We start from the raw sequence: 22,674 nt of genomic DNA, 5'->3' as shown, positions 1-22,674 counted from the left end.
CTCACAGTTTAGATGATGTACTTTTCACGTGTTAAATTTAGAAATACGATGCGTGTTCATTCAGACTCAGATTAATCAGCCTTAATGCAGATGCCAGACATGATGTCACATCAACCAGCAACAGTGAAATATTGATTTTTTTCTTTTTTTACAAAGGAATTATTCATGATGACTTCTTTTATGATGTGTAGTTAAATGCATTTCTCTGATTAAACCTCCATTCGTTGATGAAAGAATATTCTGGATTTGGGGTTTTTAAAATACAAAGTTAATGATTGCGTACGTAGTATATTCTATGTGAAAAGAGCAAAGCTATCAGTACTTCTCAATTTGAACCTTTACCTTGAAACTCAGCTCAATTAATTTATTCTCACGCAAATCTTATAAAAAAACCATCATTGTCAACATATTCCTTTGGGGTATTTGTTGAGTATTTTCAGCTCTGCTTTTTTTTTTTGTTCATCCTCATTGCAATATGAACTGGAGCAAAACTAGATGATGTCATTTAATGAATTTAGCATAAATGCTGCTTTAAAATCAACTTGTAATTTTTTTTTGTTCTGTAACATTGCTACATATCAGCTGATACAAATGATCAGACATATGTCCACATGAGTGTCTTATATTTTCCAGCATTATTCAAAAATAAATCACTTCAACCAAGAGTGAATACAACGGACAGAAAAGTCAAAATCGAAATAAAAGCCAGTGAGCCTTTTCTAAGCATTTATCTTGTGTCAGATTTGTATCCACGATGCCTCAATCTTACAGTAGTGGGCGCTCTTTTCTCACGCATCCATCTGATGCCCAAAGGCTTACTGTTTGAAGCTTCATGTGACACCTCAGGAGCACAAGATTAGCACTTCAGAGTTATTCCCAATGTCTTTTTATCCTTTAAAACGATCCTCCCACAACATCTAATTGCTCAGTAAAGAAATAAAAAGGTACTTGACGCCTATTCCTCTATATTTCTAGGTTATTCTGTGGCAGGGAAGACTAAATCTTATGTGCTTGCTTCAGTTTAATGATTAGATACAAAAGCTATTAATGACAGTGAGTCTGTAAGAAATGCTTGAAGAGTAGACATGCCTTCCTATTGTACTGTTGAGCCTCTCCACAGTGGGCTCTGCTCAGCAGAAGTCTGACAGAAATGGGGAGATGCTGCTTGTGTTCTCTTACCTCCTCTCCAATGTGATTGCAGGGCTAAAGCAGGAATGATGTGAACCCTGTAATTTACAACGTAGTAGCACACACACCGAGGAATATACCGATCGGGAAATTTCCAAGAGCCAGGTTGAAATCTAACTGGGCTGTATTGTCTTTTATCGCTTAGATTAGCACCCAAAATGGCAGCCTCACAGTGACGATACAAATTTTCATGGATTCGTTCTTTCGTTCACTCATTTTCAATACCCTTTTCATCCTAATCAGGGTTACAGGAGGGCTGGAGCCCATCCCAGCTGCCACCGTGAGAGAGGCAGGGTACGGCCCGGACGGATCGACAGTGACAAACAATCATGCACTCTCACACTCACATGATACAGCTATTTCACCAGCAATTAACCAGAGGTCAAAAGGAAGTGCTTTCACATGGTTTAATGCACCGATCGAGGCACCTTACATGTGTATGGAAGTTCCGCTGCACATAGTCCTTGACATTTCAAAGACTGCAGCATATTTATATGACACATTTACAGCCAAAGCACACAGGCATCTTACAGTGTTTATAGACATTAAAAATATCCTCAAACTTATTTGAAATGACTGGGAACGTGTGTTGCCTACAAATTCTGTACGAAGAGATTATGCTTCATTTCAGTGCACATTTCAAATGCGTTTTTTTTTTTTTTGGTAGTATTTGTATGCCAGAAAGTTTAGTTTGCTTATGTGCAGGGATTATGAGCCCTGCAGAAGTGAGACTGGGTGTCCTCATATTTTGTCACAGATTCAAAACAGTAAGCCCAACATGAACAGCTTAAGACATCTTTATCACCAGGCAGTTTGAGATTTGAAGTTACATAACTAATGGCATTATCACTCTAAAACAGAAAACACTCACATCTTCAAGGCTGTTATAAATAGTCTAAAGCACAATTAGATCAAACCTGTTGCAAATGAAGCACAACAATTGCTGCTGAGCAGCTGTAGCGCTGATGATAGAAAGAGTTGTCCACCAATTACAGGATTGGCATTTAGAGCCCTGACCCCCAAACAGTCCTTGAACAGTCCTTTGGGAAGATGCTGAAACCCAGTCACATTGCTGTTAAAATGCACTCAGTGGTGGATGAAGAACAGATCCTTTATTAAAAGTACCATTACCAAACTATGAAAATACTCCACCACAAGTAAAAGTCCTGCATCTGTACCCGTGCCTAAGTGCACATGCAAGTCTTATCAAGTAAAGATAGTCCCTGCTTGTGTTTCATTATTGCACATAATATTTTTAGATTAATCACTGCATTACTTAAGTAATGATTAAGACTAAGCTCATTTTGATGATTTCTGGATAGTTCAGAATAAATCAATGTGTCACATCCTGTAAGACCATCATGTTTATATCATTGCAATCGTGAGAACAATGTCTCACTAAAAACTAATCTTTCATAAGCGTAAAAAACAACAACAACAACAACAACCACAATTTCAGTTTTTTTTTGACAATGCTTGGTTTTAGCTTATACCAAATTTGAATTTCTTTACCTTTACGTACCAATGTGTAGCACCTGATCTTGCATGAAGATCGAGCTGATACCCAGGCTTCTCCACCAGAAATGCACTTTGACATTCATAACTATGTTTTTTATTTTATCTCATTGGTTTAGAATCACGTGAGGAAAATAGTATTCATGAATGGACTGGGAGGGATACCTTATGAGCCCCTGTCTCAAGCAAGGGTACAATGCAACTACAAAAGACGAATCAAACACTGGCTCTACAGCAGGCCTTTTTGCTGCTTTTTTTTTGGAAAGTATCCAGATGATTGCAATTTGCACACTGAATCTGTGAGCAGTTGTAGAGCATTCTCAACCTGTAAAGTAATATTCAATCACTGCAAACACTTAAGCCCATCAAGGTTGGAGATTTATGCCTTTCACTGCTCTGAAACAGTTCTGTTTATTTCCCCTTTGGGACAAATAATGTATTTTTTGTTCATTGAATCCCATTTTGTTTTTCAGCAAACTGCAATATGAACAGTAAATGAAGCTGTCAGAGAAATCCACTGCTTTTCTACAACATGTAGCACAGAAGCTGTGCGAAGCACAGGTACCTTGAGTTTATATAGCAAATGGGCGACAGCAGCATTTTCGCAGAGTTGCATGCAAGTTCAAGGACCTCCAGGATCATAATTTTATAGGACTATGAAGACGTCTAAATATTAGATCTTTGAGAGCAATCTGGAGATTTTAAAGGAGGGTAATTACGTATTTTCAAGTATATATAAATTGCGAAGAACTGGTAAATTGTGAGAGGGGAGGGATGCATGGAGAAACGGGACAGCAGAGCAGCTCGGTGTCACCTCCTTCGCACAGGGTCCAAATCTTTTTCCACACTCCCCTACATACAGAGAAACCTCTCTTCACGGGCTTCACTTTTAAAACAGGAGCAACCGTCCACCAGTGTTACATCAGCTTTCTGACACACTTAATGCTCTGTAAAAACTTTTTCGAGCTCACTGTGTTCTTGGTAGACAGAGGACGTCCAGCGGTAATGAGATTAACTCTTGATCCATGAAGAAGGGAACCTTGAAATTAGCACACAGTTACCATGGTGATGGAAGCACACAAATCCAAAGGGATCCGCGGAGTTGACGGACATCTGGTGAGTTTGTGTTTAAGGGGAAGTTCTGCGTCGCGTGTTTAAATGTCAACTTATGAGCAGATGTGAGTATATGTTTCTATGTTTTTTAAAAAATCTGAAAAAGAAACTCAAGGACTCAAAAAGGGCTTAGAATAAATATCCGTGGGGACGTCCCTTGTCCTATAACGGACAGTGGAATTTACTGACAGTTAAAACGGAGGATAAGAGGCAAACTGCAGCTACGTTAATACCGTTAAACTACCTTCACTGAAATATGGAGGATTACAGATAGCTTTCTGTATTTTTGGAAGGGAGAACGAGACACTTTTCTCAAATGGTAACTGGAATCACGCTGAAAACTTGCGTCTGCTCGATTAAATCAGTGCCCTGGTTAAGGGAAGCTAACTTCCACGAGGCAGCTGGCAAAGAAGTTTAGAATGGACCACTTCTTCACGTTGTCAAAGTCAAAAGTCAAATTTTATGCTGACCCTAGATTAGAGAGTGCACATTGTCTAGAATACGTATAATAAAACAAAGTTTGTATTTGCAGCTTTGACATTCTGTCTACAAAATAAATAAAAAAATGTCATTGCAATGATAAGGTTTCACCCAGAACTTCTTTAAGTCATTTTCCTCAGTTATGCATGTGTAATACACATAACACAACATAGCTGTTGTCAAGTGAAGTTTTTTTTTGTTTTTGTTGTTTGTCACAGATTAGTCTGAAAGCTTTACAATCAGCATGGTTTGAGAGTTACATGTCTTGACATTTTAATGGCGTGTTTTCAGGTGTCAGAGAGCGGAAACGTCTCTTAGAAAATGGTGAGAAATAAGAAAAACAGAGGGCATCACAATTCCACGTGCAAGACTAAAAAGGCTGGCTCCCAGGCTGCAAGTAGCAAAGATCTGATCCTGCATGAAGATCCGGCTGACAGTGATGCCGAGGCTTCACCCCCAGAGCCTCAGATCACCGGCAAACGTCAGCTGGGCTTCCCAGACAGAGTCTACCTGTTGGCATCGGTTATCTTCCAAAACCACCACCTGGAGAAGCCTGCTGCATACCAGTTGGTAAATTATGGCAAAAATAGAGGACTCCCGTTGCCTGAAGTCAAAGATAAGGAGATGCAGCCCACGGCTTACAAGCTGGCCTTCAATACACTTAAATGTAAGTTTGTAAGTAAGTGATAGCTCAGTGGTGCATGGATCTGTTGTGCCGCCATTCAATAACAATGTTACAACTTTTATCTTTCTTTCATTTTCTTTTTCAGCCTCACATATATTGTATATATCAGAACTCATGGTATGGTGGTTACAGTATAGAGTGTGGCCCTTCACTTGAAATTTTTGGAACTTTTGTTTGATCTTTTTATTGTTACGTTTTTCCCTGAAGCAGAATTTTCTAATTTCTTTTAAATGCTTTCTCACATTTAAATATAATCATCTCACACCCAAATACGTGGCAGATATTTAACAGTTTGTTGCAGGTGCATAACCTATCAGCTGCATTTTTAAATGGATCTGTGTGACACAGAGCAGTTTTAGAACAAATTTCACGGCTGTAGCTCTGTCTAAGGTCCAATCTGCCACCAGATACAACGTAGAGTCAGCCACTTTAAACTGCTTTTTGAGAAAAGAAATAGTACCAAAATCAAACAGATTACACTGAGAAAAGAATAAATGAAAAAAAGAACTAAAGTGCAAAAGGGTGTTTTGAGGGTGAGGACTCTTGGAAATAGTTTTTATTCATCTCAAAAACTTTAAATTGCACGTAAATCCTATTTAATTGCAAAGAGGATGAAACTGTCATTTCAACTGGTAATGAATAGCTTCATTGAAGTTAATTAACAGGTTGAATTGGGTATTGATAGATTGAAGAAGGACACGTGAAAGAGACTCACACACACACACACACACATAATGCTTGGATTCCCCCGCGGGAATTCTTTGTGATGCTACAAATCAATTTTACCCATAATCTGTTTACTGGGACAAGGGTGGGGTCCGAGTGACCGAAGTCACAGGGCTGTGTAATCACCATGGCGATAAGGGAGGGGACATGGGCTGACTGCCAGTGCAGAAAGCGAAGGGATCGATTTGGCATGTTCTCAGTGGATAGAGAGGTCAGGCAGGAGATACATCCTTGTCGCCATGAGGGATTTTGACCATCGTCACTATCTGTCCGCTGAGCCTGGACAAGCCTCAGACCTACATGTCCCTCAGTTGATGCAACTCACCTAAAAAAAAAACAGCCATCATCTCAAATTTGAGTATCTTGCTGTAGTAGCTTATATCAGTTTTACATCCGCAGGTACTTGCATTAGCAGGTGAAATTGACCAGACTGCCAAACATGATTAGAGATAATTTGTCTGTAATCGTTCGCTGTTCTTCACTGAAAGGATTCCTACATGCGCCCATCACCTCTTTGCTGTTTACCCAGAAAACAATTTTAATTAGAGCCTGTTTGGACCAAGAGTAAAAACTGAATTCCATCCTTATTCAGAGCTTATCTCAAAGACACATATTCTTCTGTTGTATCAGTTAGGGTGGTTCTTCTGTGTAATTCCTGTCCAGTGTGTCAGATAGTTCTTGGCTTTATTTGAATTATTTTGATCAGCTATGTTGTGCCATAAAAATTGAAGAGGCATACTTTTGAGTATTCCTTTTTATCCACTGGTTTATCTAATAGTATAATTTGCTTCTATAGAATATATATACATCAGGGTTGGGAACTTCTCAATAGAGTATAACATGCTAATTTTCTTTGTAATTGTGTTCCTGTTACAGAGTCATTATTGGAGACTCATGTATTTCGGTCACATGTTGGCATATTGCGTTTGCCGTGTGCAGACATGGGATGTCGATAAAGTGACACGGTCCCAAAGCCCGCTTTTGCACCTCCTCTTTTAACAAACAGACCGACTTCTGGTGGAGAAATTGATTCGCTGGTGACATGTATGCACACTGGCAGTCACACCTGCTGCACACGCACGGACACACATGTGTTATTTGTGCCATTGCCTTGCAGTGAGAGACTCAAAATTGAGTTGAAGTAAAAAAAAAAAATGCTTCGGCAGCAAAAACAAAACAAAACACGAAGAGCAAAATGCCAGTGAGCACCAGTATTGATCTTGTGATTATAACTCTTAATCTGCTCATGACACAAAAGTTGCTCAGTAAGCTCCTTGTTTGAGTTGAGGACACAGACTTGTCGGTTGTCAGTGATGATCTTAACGCTGATGTAGATTTGACATTTGCAAAAAAGCCAGAGCTAAAGGCACCCCAATGACAAATAAAAGCAGTTTTTTGGCCTTTTACTCTCTGCCCCTCCTTTATTCTTTGACCTCTATTCTCTCTATAAAACATATACATTTTTTTTTTATCACTCACCCAGAGGCAAATTGTGTTGTCAAGGTTTCATTCCTTGATCTCTAGAATAGTGTTCCCATAGCTTTTGCTGATGTTGAGATATGTAGAGTCACTTTTGAGCGAGTCTTTGTTGGTCGAAATTTACTTGACCTTGTCGCTCGCCATAAAATCTGCCCTCTTCTTCTCCTCTTTTCTTGCTTCCTTCTTTCTTTTCTAATGGCTGCCCCTCAGAGTATTTCTGCCTCATTGTCCTTTCTATCCAACTTGCCTGCCAGACTGTTGAATAACTGAGGCTGCTGGTGTCTGTGTCCAAAAGAGGAGGTCCTGTGGTCCACTTTTTTGATGCAGGACTTACAGCACGATAGGGAAAGACCACCTTTTTCGTCCTTGACCGCAGTCTGATCAGCTACAACTAGTCTGCCTCAGCAAATATTAAATTGTTAGATGGATTGACCATTTTAGCACAAAGGTGAATGTATAATTTACAGCAGGAACCTTTCTTAACTGGTCCTCTGTTAGATTAATGTGCAATTGGGTGTACTGATGCAGAACACTGTGAGTCAGAGTCCTGGCGACAGGATTCAGGTCCTCGCTAAGGATTTGTTTAACCACAGTCACTATCAGTCAACTGCTCATTGTTCAACTCTTGGATGGAAGCCACAAAACACACAAACTCATCATGAGCCCTGCAATGAATAGTACTCCTCTTGACCCTGGAGGACCCCCCCCCCACCCTTTTTTTTTTTGGTAAAGATTCATTTCGAGCGACTGTAGGTCATCACTGTCAGAGTTGGGAAATTCAGTATCATCCCTCAGGCAAAATCCAACGCTGTGTCTGCTGTGTAAAGATGTCTCCCGTGTGTGATTTATAGCTGAAGATTGTCTGTGTTTTACTCAAATTGCTGTATGTGATTTATCGCGTGTGGGCGACTATGACCTCCACAGACCCACCTGTCATGGCCACCACTGAGGTCTGGTTGGTAGTGTGCAGTGAATGTTTATCTGCTACGGGCTTATCTTTAAGACCTTCTGCCGTAATGGCCACAATTGAAAACCTTAGAAGCTATAAACACCACTGCTGATGTTGTATGCCTGTGTTTCCCCAATTAAAGATAAGCTCTATCACAGGAAAACATGTACAAGACTGTGCATGTGCATGTGGATGTACCCGCATGCACATATGTCTGTTTGCCCCGCCCTTTAGCAGGTGCGCTGTGTGAAGTTGGCTGGGACCCAAAAAGCAGTTTGGCACTATTTGCTGTGATAAGCTAACAGCAGTGTCTGTGGTTTCCACGGTGTCTCAGTGCACGGGGGCTGTCTGTGAGCATCCTATAGATGTCAGCCCCACATGTAATGTGCTCAGTGCACATTTTGATATTGAAATAGTCTTTTTTTTCACACTTACAGAAACACACGCATCTCATTCCCACCTTTGATTTGCTCTTCCACAGTGACAGAAAAAGGGGTTTTCCCAATCTCATTGGACACACATTTACATTAAAGAGGTTGTACTCTTCTTTTTTCTTTCCGCAAGCAAATGCTCCAACAGCAGAGTCACTTTGTTGGCAGCTCCTCTTTAATCCCAACATGTTAGACTGGATAGTGTTGCTGTCTCTCCATCGCCTGGGTCTCAAAATGGAATCTCAAAATCGGGAAGCCATCTGTTCACAGACAGGAATGACATTCATATATATGTATATATGTATTTATATTTATAATTTTAAAGGTATGGCTTTTCTAGTTTGAAAAGCAAAAGTAGATGTTCATTAATAGATGTTGCCTCAACTTAATTTCAATGTCATTATTTTTTTGGCGGGATTATTAAGACAAATGTTCTGGAGCAGGAAGCAAATAATTGATCAAATCTATGCGTGTAATATCAGTTTGAAAGAAGATCATAATTTAAGTCAACATATTAACACGCTCTTGTCTGATCAGACAAACACGCATGCCCTTTTCGCTGATTATGTTTTGATGTATCGTGTTTATCGCATCTAACGCCATTAACATCCTCAGTCCTACACTTTCACACACTCATTCATCACGGAGACGATAAATGAAAGAAAAGAGGCAAATGAAGAATCTGATTAGCTCTAATTAAACATCAAGTAAGCGTTTAATCATGGGAAATTAAACCCCTGATCTAACTGAATTGTCTTTTCAAAATGAAATCCCTATCATTTACTGAGCCTCTAGGAGCCTCTTAATATCTTTTTGCTCTTTTATTTTAGTCTTGCTCTCATCATCAGACGTGGGGTTTGTCCTTCACAGCACATATTTTACCAGTTAATGGATTGGAGTAATTCCTTGTTTCATTTCCTCCTGCCATAAATGAAAGAGCCTGGATTGTTGTCCTGGAATAATTTGATGCGGATAAAAAAAAGAAGATCATCATTATGCATCATCATTAGTCTCACGGCTATTTATTGAATTCCTCATCATTTCATCCCTCTGTCTAATCTTGCTTTACTTTGCATCTATACAGATCAAGAGGTGCTGGAGGACATCATGACTGACAGCTCCTTATATCGTGCTCAACCAATAGTAAGTGGGCTCCACAGGTGCAGTGTTTTTAATACAGCAGTCCTTTAAGAGAAGTAAATAAGTTTATTAGTTGATGTAAGTCGACATTATGTAAAAGAGAGGCACTTTTAACGAAATATCCCTCTGAGGTACCTTGCTGTCTTTGTGTGCATAGTTGACCTCACTGTTTTCATAAATGTGTAAATCTTTATGCTCCACACACACTCTTTGTCCTGTTCTCTTTGATTAGCAAAGGTAATATTGATGGATAACACTAGTGTGCTCCTTTCAACTCCCAGAACACCTTATTTCATTTGTATTCCCCACCCCAATCAATGATAAGCATTCCCTTTGGAGTAACACATAAAAAAGCAACTATGTGGCGGAGTACATCTGTCTGTCTTTCTCTATAAAGTGTTTTCTCCACCAGAACCCCCCCGTTAATTAGCGAAAGAATCAGAATTCTGTTACGACCCAGGGCCAGTGTTTTTTTTGAGGCATTTAATTGTATTCTTCAGGTTATACCCTACGTCTGTGCTACACCCGGCGTGCACAAGGTTATTACCGCGCCCTGCTGTCGTAAAATAAAGATTCCCAGCAGAGCTGTGAGACTACAGCCGTTAGCAAATAGAGGAACACCCTGCTACTTAAATCAGGAGGTATTCTCTGGGGGTAGATTGCCATGTACTTTTGCCCTACTTTTAACACCCCGCATAAAAAAGAATCTGTGGAAAGAGGGAGGGCTTCTGGAGATGTTTCTCCAACATTCGGGCTGGTGATAAAGCATGCACAGAATACAGAGCTACTGTGTGTCGAGCGAGCTGGTTGAGAAGAAGAGTAATGAAAACAGGAGGCGCTGAATGTGTGAACAGAAAACAGAGCCGTCATGGAGCATACCGATTGTAGACATCCAGCATCTACTTCACGGATGGCTTCAACTATACAGACACATTTATACTCACAGATTTGTGTTTGCTGTGCAATTCCTCACTTACACATAGATGCACTCTTACATTGAAGCCTTGTGAAATGTGGCCCTGGGTGAAATGAATAGCTCTCTCTATGTGTTGGTGGCAGGTCGTTACTCTGTGCCCCTCTTGCTAGACAATAAAGCCCGGACACAATGGGACAGTCTTTAGGACTCGCTCTCACCTTCTTTTATGCTGGCATCTATAAAGTTCAACCTTGATAGAGACAGGAGAAAGAGGTGAATGAGAAAGAGTAGGCCAGCTGTAAAAAAAGAGGCTCACGAGGGTATTGGAAAAAAAAGTCAAATGGAAAGACTAAGCTATAGATAGACGTTGAGCCTGAAGCATATTTGATCACAATGGAAAGTGAAAATGAAGCCTAAATCCCTCAGGAAACTGCCTCAGAGGTGATGTAAACTCTGGAAAGGCACCACATCAACACACTTAACACAGGTACAGTCCATGAATAAAATGGGCCAAAAGACTTTAAAGGTGCCTTTTGTTGAAATGACTGTCATGCGAGAAACTACGATTGCTTTTTATTACGTACCTCTTTAATACCTAATTATAATGAAGACGTATTATTGTCTTGATGAACAGCACTGCCAGCCTCTGTGACTGATTAGAAATCATCAAACCACCAAACTTCATGATGATTGGCTGGATAATGTGTGGGGTGGAGATAGCAAAAGTAAAATGATAAAAAAAAAAAAAAATGGATCAGTGAAAACAGATGTGAGTTGGGAAAAAAGTAATAAATTGACAAGATCAAAAAAATCAGTTGTGATATATTGATAGGGCCCAGTATTAACTCGTTATTTGTTATTTGCATCATAAAAAGGTTGATTTTCTAACTTTGGGAACAAGCACTTAAGGGTGGAAGTAGCAAATATTAGTAAAATGAAATGTATGTTTGCAAATTATTAATGGAAGGGATCAAATCTGACAATAGATTGACAAATTGTCTACTGATTTGATAGACGTGGTTGACATTTTATCTGAAGCATGCTAAAAAGCATGTTACCCATGTCAAACCCCCCCTCCTCCCCGGATTTTCTTTTTTATGGCTGGAAGTTACAAGAATTGTTAGCTGTAAACAATAAATGCCAATTGGATGCTGTAAATGATAGCTTCACAGCTCAGTACATTATCTGAGCAGCACAGCTCACAGTAAAATGTCGAGTTTATTAAATCAGATAACAAATGATGTCTTCCAATATTTGTAAGTATTTCTATTCCTTGTATTTTTTTTTTTAATTTCATTATTTTTTTGACACTCCGTCCCTTATGGGCACTTCCCTGAGACGATAAATGATGAATGATGCATTTAATCATGTTTTTATCATATCATGGCTGTTTTGATCAAACCCACTGTAAGTATTTCAAATGACTTCTCTCTGTTTTTCATTTTATATCTGTTTTCACAGCCCCACTTTTGAACTCGGATGCATTCATGCCACCTCCATATCTATCGTTTCACTTTCGTTACTTCCTCCCCTCACAGGATAAGTTTCACGATCTTGGCTTGATATGGGGACCAAGCCTGCAGTCCTCGCCATCATGTAATTCACTCCATGGCTCCAGCATTTTTACATTACGTACTGTTAATCGCACTGATCACACAAGGCTATGTCCAGAATATTTACATTAAGTTTGACCTATTTGTTATGCATCCTGTTTTTAACTAGAAATCCAGGCTGGTGCTATGTGCTAATACAATGAATTTCAAGTGAGACGTAACCCAACTGAATTTAACTATTTAACTATTCAATTTCATTGGCCAAGATTCGTATCAACATTAAGATAAGGATTTTTGATAAAGTGTCTTCAAGTCAGTTTCTGATGTAAAACATTGGCATGAGAGTTGACTAAACGAAGTAGAGATATTTACTACATGCAGTTTCCCCCTGTGGGACACTGTTGCCATGCAGCTCAGAGACTGGGAATTTTCCCACACTCAAGGCTTTAACCTTGGTAAAGGGCATGTGCAACTTGTGGTAGTGAGGGAGGATGGGAGAGGAGAAGTGAAGTGGCACAACCTGTCTCAGAAATCGACCTTTCCAAATTTGAAATTTGAAGCCTGTGGAATAAATGATAAGTGCTTGCTAATTCCTTGGCTGCAGCATAAACCCTTGTGGCATTCCGGCTTCTCACACATTAGCCCAGTGGTGAGGATGTGGCAAGCTGTTGCTGCCATGGAACACCATCTGCCGCTAATGTGGCTGGTGGCCTCCCACCCTCAGGCAAGGAAAGGTGGAGGAAGAGAGAGGGCATAGACACGGGAGCAGGAAGAAAGTAGCAAGTTAAAGAAGGCAAGATAATTATGTAAAAGAGGTAGAGGCATATCTCAGCCTTCCTCCTAGGTTTAATTAAATGGCAGAAGTGGGATCAAGGCAGGACAACCCCGAGCTATGAAAGAGGATGCATGCCAGTTTCTGCAAACTAGATACAAATTAGCCTCTAAGTACAGATGGTGATAACACAGCACGGTACCCCATAGTAAGAGTAAGATAGCGCTCTTTCAAAATCAAATGTAATGTGTTGTGGACTTTTGAGATGTAACCATTTAATAGATACAAGCTTGCAACACAGCCATGTTAGTAAAGGAATTAACCTTCTGAGCCGTAATGATGTCATGCGATCTGATCACGCCGGTGTGATCATAGACCTCAGAGGGTTAATGTCGAGCGGGCATGCGGCCTGTATCCCTGTCTCTGCTATGTTTCCCTGTTGGAAAGCAATTGTCTCCAATTAACTGTCTGTTTTGCTCTCACGGTTTAGCCACAAGATCAGATGAGCCTTGTCGCCGTCGCCCTCTTTGACTTCCAGGACAGGAGGTTCCTTCCACGGCAACGCTGTGGGAAGGAGGAGATCATACAGGAAGTTAGAGATGTGGAGAATTATCTCCTCAGGTACACCAGGATACACAAGAACACAAACAAAGGAAGGAAAGAAAAAAAGAGGAAGGAAGAACCCACTCACACAACTTGTGGTGGTAATATAGAGGGATTATGAATTCAGGCACTTGATAAAAAAAAAGAAGTTCTTTCTTTTGCTTGTGTTTTACAAAGGTTCAGAATCAAGCTGGCAGCCTCCCTTGCCCGCTACAGGATCAAACATGATCTCTTAACTATTGAGTCTATCTTGCCCGAGAGTGTTAGGAAGAAGCAAGAGAGGTCAATTAGCCTTCCTCTTTACGCATGGATCAACACGCTGAAGAGCAGGTCAGCTGAGCATACACAAACATAACAGATAACACAGACCTTTTCTTAAACACCCTCACATAACCACAGCAATACACTTAAAGCGTATGCACTTACATTTAAACACACTGCTTTAACTTGGGGTAGTGCTTGATGTTTTATGGACAAGGTGCCCAGCTGACAACCAATTAAATGAATAGACCGTGAGTATGTGTGTATGGGCGTGTGTGCGTTACGCCTTGTTGTGTATGAGTGTGTGTTAATGTGCGTTGCTGCACGCGCTCCGACAGACTGATTCAGTTTGGTGTAAATCCTGCTGCTGCGGACAGATTCAATCAGCAACACCTATCATCCAGCTCTGGGACTGTAAAGGTCACCTGTTGGGACAAATGGTGTGTCCTGTGTGTGCGAGTGTGTGCGTGCATATATATATTAATAGATTTTACAACACATATTACGATTAAAGTCTCTTAAAAGGTCAAATAGAAATTATACACACTATACACACTGTGTTGACAGCCTTACTCTTACCTCTCACCTTGTCCTCTTATCCCTCCTCTTGGACTTCCACTAATCTGCTGCTCTTGCTCCTCCTCTCCTATGCTTCCAGTCTCGATGAGGTCCAAAGTGTGCTGAGGAATGCGGGCTTCTCGCAGGTGAAATCGATCGGGCAGTTGGATGGCCAGACTTTCTGCCAGGATCCTCACTGTGCGGATACGCTTGTGTTCCCAGCTCAGCTGAAAGCTCAGCTCTGTTCCACCAAGCTTCTTAGTGACTACAAACTCATCGTCCAGGTATAAGCTGCACGGAAAGAGGAAGTTTCTGATAAGAGCCGTCTCCTCTCTGCAGACTTTAAAGTAGCTCAGCACCATCTATCTCCTATGATTGTTACTATTTCAACTCGGTGATGGACTTGCTCGTATTGATTCTAAGACTTAGGTCACTTACACCAGCTGAGATTAGTTTGACAAGATATAAATATTTCACTTCACTTCCTCTCATGTAGCTGCACTTCACTTTGGGCCATGAAAAATGATCTTTTTGGGGACCGAGGGGACAGTTTTATTATTAAACTGCTATCCCATAAAAGTCAAGCTGCTGTACAAACTGTTAGCAGCACACACTACAACAACATAATTCAATCTGAAGTTTTCTACATTTCCACATTCTATCAAATATTCAACACTGCCTATTTAATCTTCTCAATTTTTTTGTTATCTCCATCACTATATTTCTGTAAATTTTCCACTTTCGAATGTCCTTGTTTTTCTTTTCCTCCATTTTTCCCCCCTCTAAGTTTACATCTCTCTTTCCTGTGTGCTTTTTGTTGATCTGTATATCGATTCAATTCATCTCTCTATGAAACTAACTCAATGTGTCCGCAGGACAAGTCTTGCAGCCTGGGCCCGAATGCAGCATGCTCCCTGTTAGCAGATGTAGGAGATGTTCTCATGGTGGGCTGCTTCTCTGGCCTCACTGTCTCCCACGTGGCCTCCCTCATTGCACAGAAACATAAAGCCAACAACAACAACAACCAGCCGTCGGTGTATGTCTGTGTCAGCGACCACACAGATGCTCAGAGGGAGGAACTACAGCGAACCGTTTCCACCATCGGATGCAAAAGTAAGCTCAACATGGATGTGTCCACGAGAGTGTTACTTTCTTTTTCTTAGTTTGAGAGAAAAGAGGAGATGGAAGAAAGGGGAAACACATGTTATTATTTAATGATGTCATTTTCTGTGTTTTTGGTTGTTTTATATTCTATAATGGACAACACTTTTTTAAAAATGACTTAAAATGATTTTCCATGAAAATAACATTTCTAGGGACTTGTTTAGCTTAGCAAGGCTGTAAATAGATATTGTTTGCTGACATTGGTTGATGACTCAGCCAGTCATTAGATAGACATATATGGAAAAGGAACTGAGGTGTGATTTTTTTATGATTGGAAAAGCTACCCTGAGGCAAAGGATTTTTCTACGGAGAAGTTTCGTGGAACATTGTGAATAGAATGAAAGCACAGAGAAAACGTGTCACTGCTCATACTGCTTATCTTTCCATTGAATGTGTATGCTGCTTAGATGTGAAGCTGATACAGGAGGTCTTCCAGTCTTTGGACAGTGGCGATAAGCGGCTTCAAAAGGTGCGAGTTATCCTGTTGATCCCCAGGTGTTCTGTGTCTGCAGTCAGCAACCCCGTGGAGTTCATACTGCACGAAAATGGAGGTAGCAATATACAGAAAAGTCACAAACCATGGATGTAAAAGATAGATATTTGAGAAATCTATGCCACTTCCTGTTGTGTCCCGAACACATATTACACGCTTCATGTTAGAGTAGAAAATTGAGGATGTTGTGCATGCATAGTGGAAGACAAAGATAGTGTAAGCTTAGATTCTCTGAATGCAAATATCTCCTCTATATTCTTTCTATATTTTTGGTTGAGAAGAAGAGCATTGCTAGGGATGACAATTTCCATTTCCATTCATTCGACATGTGTGAAAGTAGCTTATATTACAGTTGTTTATGCACCTCACTGGAGACAACAGATCATCAAAGTGATACTCTGCTCTGCTGAAGCTTTGCCTCTTTCTCAGACACAGGCCTGCTGCAGGACTTATCCCGTGGCTCCATTGCCCACAGCAAACTGGAGTCTCTGGTTGCACAGCAGAGGAAAGATATTGATCATGCCTTGAAGTGTGAGTGTCCAACCACCTTCTCTCGTGTAGACATGCTCGGGCACACTCACACACTTGCACCACATCATCTGTCTTGAGTGTGCAGTCTCTCCCACTCTGACACAATGAGGCTTACTCTTCTAATTATCTAATCTCATATGCCGTTAGACTGAAGCCTGTGGTGTCCCTTGGAGATTGTCTGAGTTTTAATTAGGAATGCTAATGTTGCTTTCTGCTGGTCAGCTTCTGTCTTCCTTTCACATTTTAGGGAAGTGTTGTGTACATTCTGTCACACCGAACATGTCAGAGGGACCTGTTCTGTTGAGTGCCAGCAATTTTTGTTTAATACAGATGTTACAGCTCTGCTCTGCAGCCCGTCACTATCTTCTCTTTTCTGTTGTGTACTCAGCTTTTTCTGCTTTTCTGTTTAGTGTTAATTAGTATCCATGAGCTACGATCATTAGCCTCAGTTCATCTTGCCTGCTCCTCTGTCTATGTCTGACCTGGGTTTTGTTCATCAAGCAGGTGGAGTCTCGTTCGGTGGAAATATAAAGTGATTCCTTTTATCACACTGCTATTGATCGACCCTTGTCTATTTGGGTTGATCCTCGTCTATTTGTAAGGGTAGAGACTCTGTAATAGGACTGGTAATTAATGGTGGGTATGTATTGAGTGCTGTGATTCAGTTGAGTCGATGGTCTCATTTCAGTGTCTTCATTGAGGCACACGTTTAAACAAATGCTCGAACAGAGACACACCTCCAGAGCCTTTAATGTCAGTAATAGAGCAGCACACCCATCTCAGGATATCTGGACTTTTGCCTTAGATCTATCACATTCTTCTTTCAGTCTCTCTAGCCTTCAAATGTAACTTTACCTGTGCCACATCGAAGCATATTTGATTTATTATCAGCTGAGAGTTAATTTTTCCTGTCTATGGCTATAATTAGTGGGCAAGGAATAAAATCAAACCTCCAGTGGAAGTCAGTCTGCCAGCACCTTCGCAAATCTACAAGGCAGCAGCACTTGAATGAAATAAGTAATGAACATGCATAAAAAGTGTGAAGAAATTAATCTTCAGGAGTCTACTTTACTCAAGGGAGCGCTTAATATGGGGAAAAGCAGGGACTGAATAATTAAATTTAACAGTTATAATGGAAGAAACATTATTGACTGAACATGTTTTTTGTGCACAGTACCCATGGTTTTGGCAGTAGTGTACTCAACCTGTTCGTCATACCCAGAGGAGAATGTGGATGTGGTGAACAGAGCACTGCAGCAAACCAAAGCCTGCTCAGACATGGAGGGGGAACCAAAATTCAGGTAAATCTCTATGCCCTGGTGTGCACCTGCATCAGTCTGTTTGCCTTGCTGTCTGTCAGCCTTTCTGCATGTTTTTCTAGCTCCGCTTTGACAGGATTCTGTTCAAGCCTCAGCAAACCTCAGGCAGGAGCTGAAAGAGATTCAGTGAAAATATAATCAAACTTGATGCTTCATATCTTGAAATGGCCCCTGAAAATGATCTTCAGACAGTTCAGATTCTCATTTTTCCTTTTATTTTTTCCCTTTCTGTGTTTGTGCGGTTAAGTATTGAAGTCTTTTTGAAGTTTTACCAAGCCTGCGGATTTAAATGTAACAAGACTGACTCCTCTCTGCAGCAAGCTGGCCTGGTGTGCTGGCAGTGCTGCAGGCTAGTATAAATAAAGCACAAGTAGTATTATTGGTATGGATCACACTGGCTTTACACAGACATATGGCACTTGTGTGCATTTTAGAGCTGAAATAATAAAAGGGTTTGCCAATCCACAAGAAACAAATCTTCAAAAAGATTGATAATCACATAATCCTATGCTATTTATGAAGCGGTCACACAAAAAGATAGTTTAGTATTTGTCTTTTGTTTTCATATTTGTGAATTTTAAATCTGGAGGTTATTGATAGAGAGTTTGTGGTTTTGGACTATTATGCAGAGTACAGGCATGTACATTTAATATAATGTAGTTTGTTCATTTCTGATTTAGGCCAAGCCCCTCCCCTTTCAGCTCTGCTGATCACGGAGAGGCCACTGAGGAAACAGAGCCCTTCTTTGTAGTGGAAGCTTCTGAGCACAGCAACGGCTGCTTTCTGGCTGTTCTGAACAGAGAGGTAAGCATCACTTAAGCAGAAACCTCACAAACCAAGCAGAGGCTGCATATCTCCAACAATAGTGAAATAAGGAAATAAAAAGTCAAACTCTTTTCTATATGTATGGATCCTGTGGCAGTTAAGTACTTTGAAAATCCGATGCCTCTCCTCTACTGCTGCTTCTGTTTTTAGGAAATGCAGCCAAAGATATAAGTAAAGACAAACTTAACTCATTTAGCATCTCGTTCTGGCAAGATGTCTGATCCTAAAACTCTGGACCTAACTGTGTGCTGTACCGTTACGATGTCAGGGTGTGATATGGCTGAGGACCACACAACTTGTTCAGTCTGACACACAGGGATGGATTACCCTGAGGTGTTATATTTATGTCTGCTGAGAAACCCTCTTCCCCCGAGCCCTGAACAACACATCATAAGGTTAGCTTTTTCTTGGGGAAATCAAAAAAAAACAACACACCAGTCGATGCTCAAGGCCATCACCTTGCTGCAGGGGAGTGGCCACAGGAGGGGCCCTGCAGTGTGTGAGCTGTCTTTTTGATTTTTCTGTTGTCTGTGGCGCAGCACCTGCCATCTTGTTTTTGGCGTGGATGTGTGTGCTTTGGTTACTTTTTCTTGGGAAACACACTTGAGTGAGGATGACATATATTCAATCACTTAACCTCATAAGTGTGTGAAGTATGATAAAGGAGGTCCACTGTGCTGCCAGCTGTTTCAAAAACAGCCATTAGAAAACTGACCCCATTTTTATTATCAGCACAGTAGCATTGCTGGTATAGTTTTTCAACTTTTGACTTTGTGTCATCAAGGCAAACTGTCACCAGACACCAAGTGTAGAGGAAACAACCACAAAAGCCTATTTTTTTCAAGTCTTTAATGGGTGAGAAAATAAGGATGAGTGATGTCACCTTGGTGCCGCTTTAAAGAGTACTGTTAGAATCAGGAGATGGACTTGGATAATTAGTTTAGCTCTTTTTTTGTTGAATTTTGTGTGTCTTGTGTTAATTTTGTGTAGAATGTATGATTTTTATTAGAGTGAGACACTGCACAAGTGTGTTCGAGAGCATTTGCATTTATCGCCGCAGTTTCACGTCTGTCCGAACAGAGCTTCCTTATAATTTTCTCTCTCTTTAATGAGCACTCACAATTGGGACATGCTCTGGCTCTGCTGGGTTTTACAGTCACAGGCTTTCACATCTTATAAAAACCTTTATCTCAGTCTTTTATTTAAGCAAAATCCAGCCACTGCCAAATTCAGACTCACCCCTCTCTATTTGCCTACCCTGCCTTCCTCCTCTATCTGGAAGAGACACTGGATAGCTACAGGAGCTAAATCTAATTCGAACTGGCTACAACTGTGGTGTGATGCAGTGGATCTACGTCGCTGGTATAAGTGCATGGGAGAATCTCATCAAGTCTTTGTGATCGGTCTTCCCCACATCCTCATAATCCACAAAGTTTATGGCATTACCGCCTCACATTATGAGATCTGCTCTTATGCTTTTGATGCAAGTTATTAAGCCATCTTGCCCCCGGAGGGGGTGACAGAGCTCTCTTGCACTGTTGCGCCTGTTTCTCCCCAGCCATCCATCATGTTTTATACCTCCGCAGATAGGAATGAAAAGATAATCAAACTGCCGTAATGGTGTCTCAAACAGGATTTTTTTTCTCCCTGCCTCCAATAAACTTGGCTAATCAAAAGTTATTGTGGCACTCTGAAAAGCACCATAAAAAGAGCAATTATATAAGTGTTTGAATGCTATCGGCTGTCGTAGCTGTGCACAGTAAAGTTCTTTATGAGCCTCCCATACAGGAACAGCTGTGGACAATAACGACATTCCAGTGAGGTGTTTCTGGTCTTTTCATTTTCAAAGGAGGGAAAGTACATCACGGGCGGACCTACCTTTAAAAGACTCTTACTGACAAATAATGGCAACAGTAACAGGAAATTTAAAGCCCAATACTTTTCACTTTGGCTTTGCTTTCCTCTTTGTTTAGGGTGAGTTTTATTAATTTAGATGTTGCAGCCAGGATCTATTGGACGTAACGATTTTGGATGCAGGAGTTGAAAGGGAGTGGGCTCAGCTCCAGGAAATGCCGCGGCAGCTAAGTTTGGCAGAGTGTAGACGGAAATGGACGATTTACAGAGTATGGCACTGTTAGTTAGTGGCGATGGAGAAGAAGTGAGATTCACAGGGGTGAAGGGGAAGAAAGGGAGGCAAGGCAGAGTGTCTGTTGAATAATTCAGCGCCCCCTGTCTGTATGAGTTAGCATCAGTGATGTTCAGGGCGTCCACCAAAGACTGCAGAAGAGAGACGCCTCTAAAACAATATTTACTGGTGTGCATAGGGTCTATCGACACACACAGGTATGTGCAAAATGCACACATATGCACTTTTCATACTAAATGTATGCACATACATACCTGCGTAAACTAATTTACAGACATCTTAAGCAAACACGTGAAAAGATTTGCATTAAAGTGCAAGCAAGCACTCAAGAAGCAAAAACAAAATACACAAAAAAACTCACACAGGCTGCATGTCCCTGCAGTGTACACTGTTCTTGTGAATAATTCAAGCATTGAGGAGAGCAATGGGTTGCACTGTGGGCTGCTGCTGAGACAGCAGGTGACCCTGCAGCCAGCAGCAAGGACATGATGGATATTTCTCCTCGATAAACAATATATTTTCTATTATTACAATGGAAATTCCTTTAATATTAATGATTTTATTGTATAATGGGTCACCTGAACTCATCTGAAGCTTTAAGGGGTGGCTGTAGGTTTCAGTTTACATGCTTCATTGGCCAGTTCATGTTAGTTGTTAATGCCTTCAAGGAAAAAAAACCAAACAAGCATATTTTTTTGTCCTTTCAACAGCCCGAGCCAGTGATCCAAGAAGCACCCGAGGAAGTAATTGCCAGAGCAAATGCCAAAGGTATCCTGGACAGGATTGGCTTAAACCGCCTAACCAGAAAAGAGCACCATGGACACACCAACAGGATGAAAAAACCAGCCCATGCTTACAGCTCGCAGCCTCTGCTCTCGGTCTGTGTGCAAGGCAAACCCCATCAAACTAAGGGCAGCGACTGTGCGATTCCGTGTGGACATCAGTACTTTAAGGACTTGAAGCAGTCATCACAAGGTGTGTATGGACAATTCATTAAATTACATTAAATTCATTTGATGTAACAATGAACACATTCAGCCAATTCAAGGATGATTTTATTTCATGCTATGTATCACCATTTTAGTTCAAACATCCTGTTGTCTCTCCAACATCACTGTGTCCATCCTTCAGGGAAACCCAGAGCATTGCGCTTGCAGGCCTTAAAGAGCACTGCGTCCAGCTCCCTCTCCTTCTCCAAAGAAGAGTGCTCCACCTCCTCCTCCTCCTTCTCCAAAACAGAAAATGGCACATGCGTGAAAAGCATCACCTCTGTTTCCACCACCACTCCTCTACATCCTGCCTTCCCTCCCTCTTCCCCTTTGGCTCGAGTTGTACGTTCCCGTAGACCTCAACAGGAGGTGCTGAAGCCTGTGTTGCTTGTCCTGCCTCCTGTTCCCTTTCCTGCCTCTTTCCCACCCCGGCACAGTCGGACAGGTTTCAGCCCCAGCCTCAGCTTCAAGAGATGGAAGATACCTGCTCAAACTGTATCCCATGGCCAGTTCAAGGATACTATGGACAAATGGCGTCCTCTTTTTTGAACTCCAAAACAAATTCTTGCCTAAATAAAGTCAGTCACGTCTAAATCTAACACCAAAATGCATACAGTGTTATTAAACTGCCAAATCACACAGAGCATTCGATAGTAACGTCAGCTTAAATGCTTCTGGGTCTATTTTTGCTTGTCGTCATAAGTGTCCTTGTGTGCCATAGACAACAACCTTGCCACAGTCCCAATAAAGTCAAAGTGCATATATTTACAAGCTTGTCCAATGTCATTTTTACTTTGACCACATTCTGAGAAATTAAAGGACAGTCAAGAGGCTGCTT

The 22,674-nt window shown here is 41.0% G+C and overlaps 1 protein-coding gene across 1 annotated transcript; it reads left to right on the top strand.

Annotated features, from left to right (window-relative positions):
* Positions 1-3,765: 3,765 nt before the first annotated feature.
* On the top strand, positions 3,766-22,601 carry LOC140317786 (putative methyltransferase NSUN7). The gene is given in 13 exon segments (XM_072395293.1): positions 3,766-3,819; positions 4,588-4,963; positions 9,651-9,709; positions 13,438-13,568; positions 13,728-13,880; positions 14,470-14,653; positions 15,245-15,482; positions 15,941-16,084; positions 16,456-16,557; positions 17,732-17,858; positions 18,557-18,680; positions 21,558-21,822; positions 21,979-22,601. Coding segments are annotated over 13 exon segments (2,364 nt in total). The 3' UTR covers positions 22,386-22,601.
* Positions 22,602-22,674: the final 73 nt, after the last annotated feature.

This window comes from Leuresthes tenuis, unplaced genomic scaffold, assembly GCF_036924035.1.
Source record: "Leuresthes tenuis unplaced genomic scaffold, fLeuTen1.0.hap1 SCAF_11, whole genome shotgun sequence".
NCBI lineage: Eukaryota > Metazoa > Chordata > Actinopteri > Atheriniformes > Atherinopsidae > Leuresthes > Leuresthes tenuis.
This window is presented reverse-complemented; position numbering and strand designations above follow the sequence as displayed.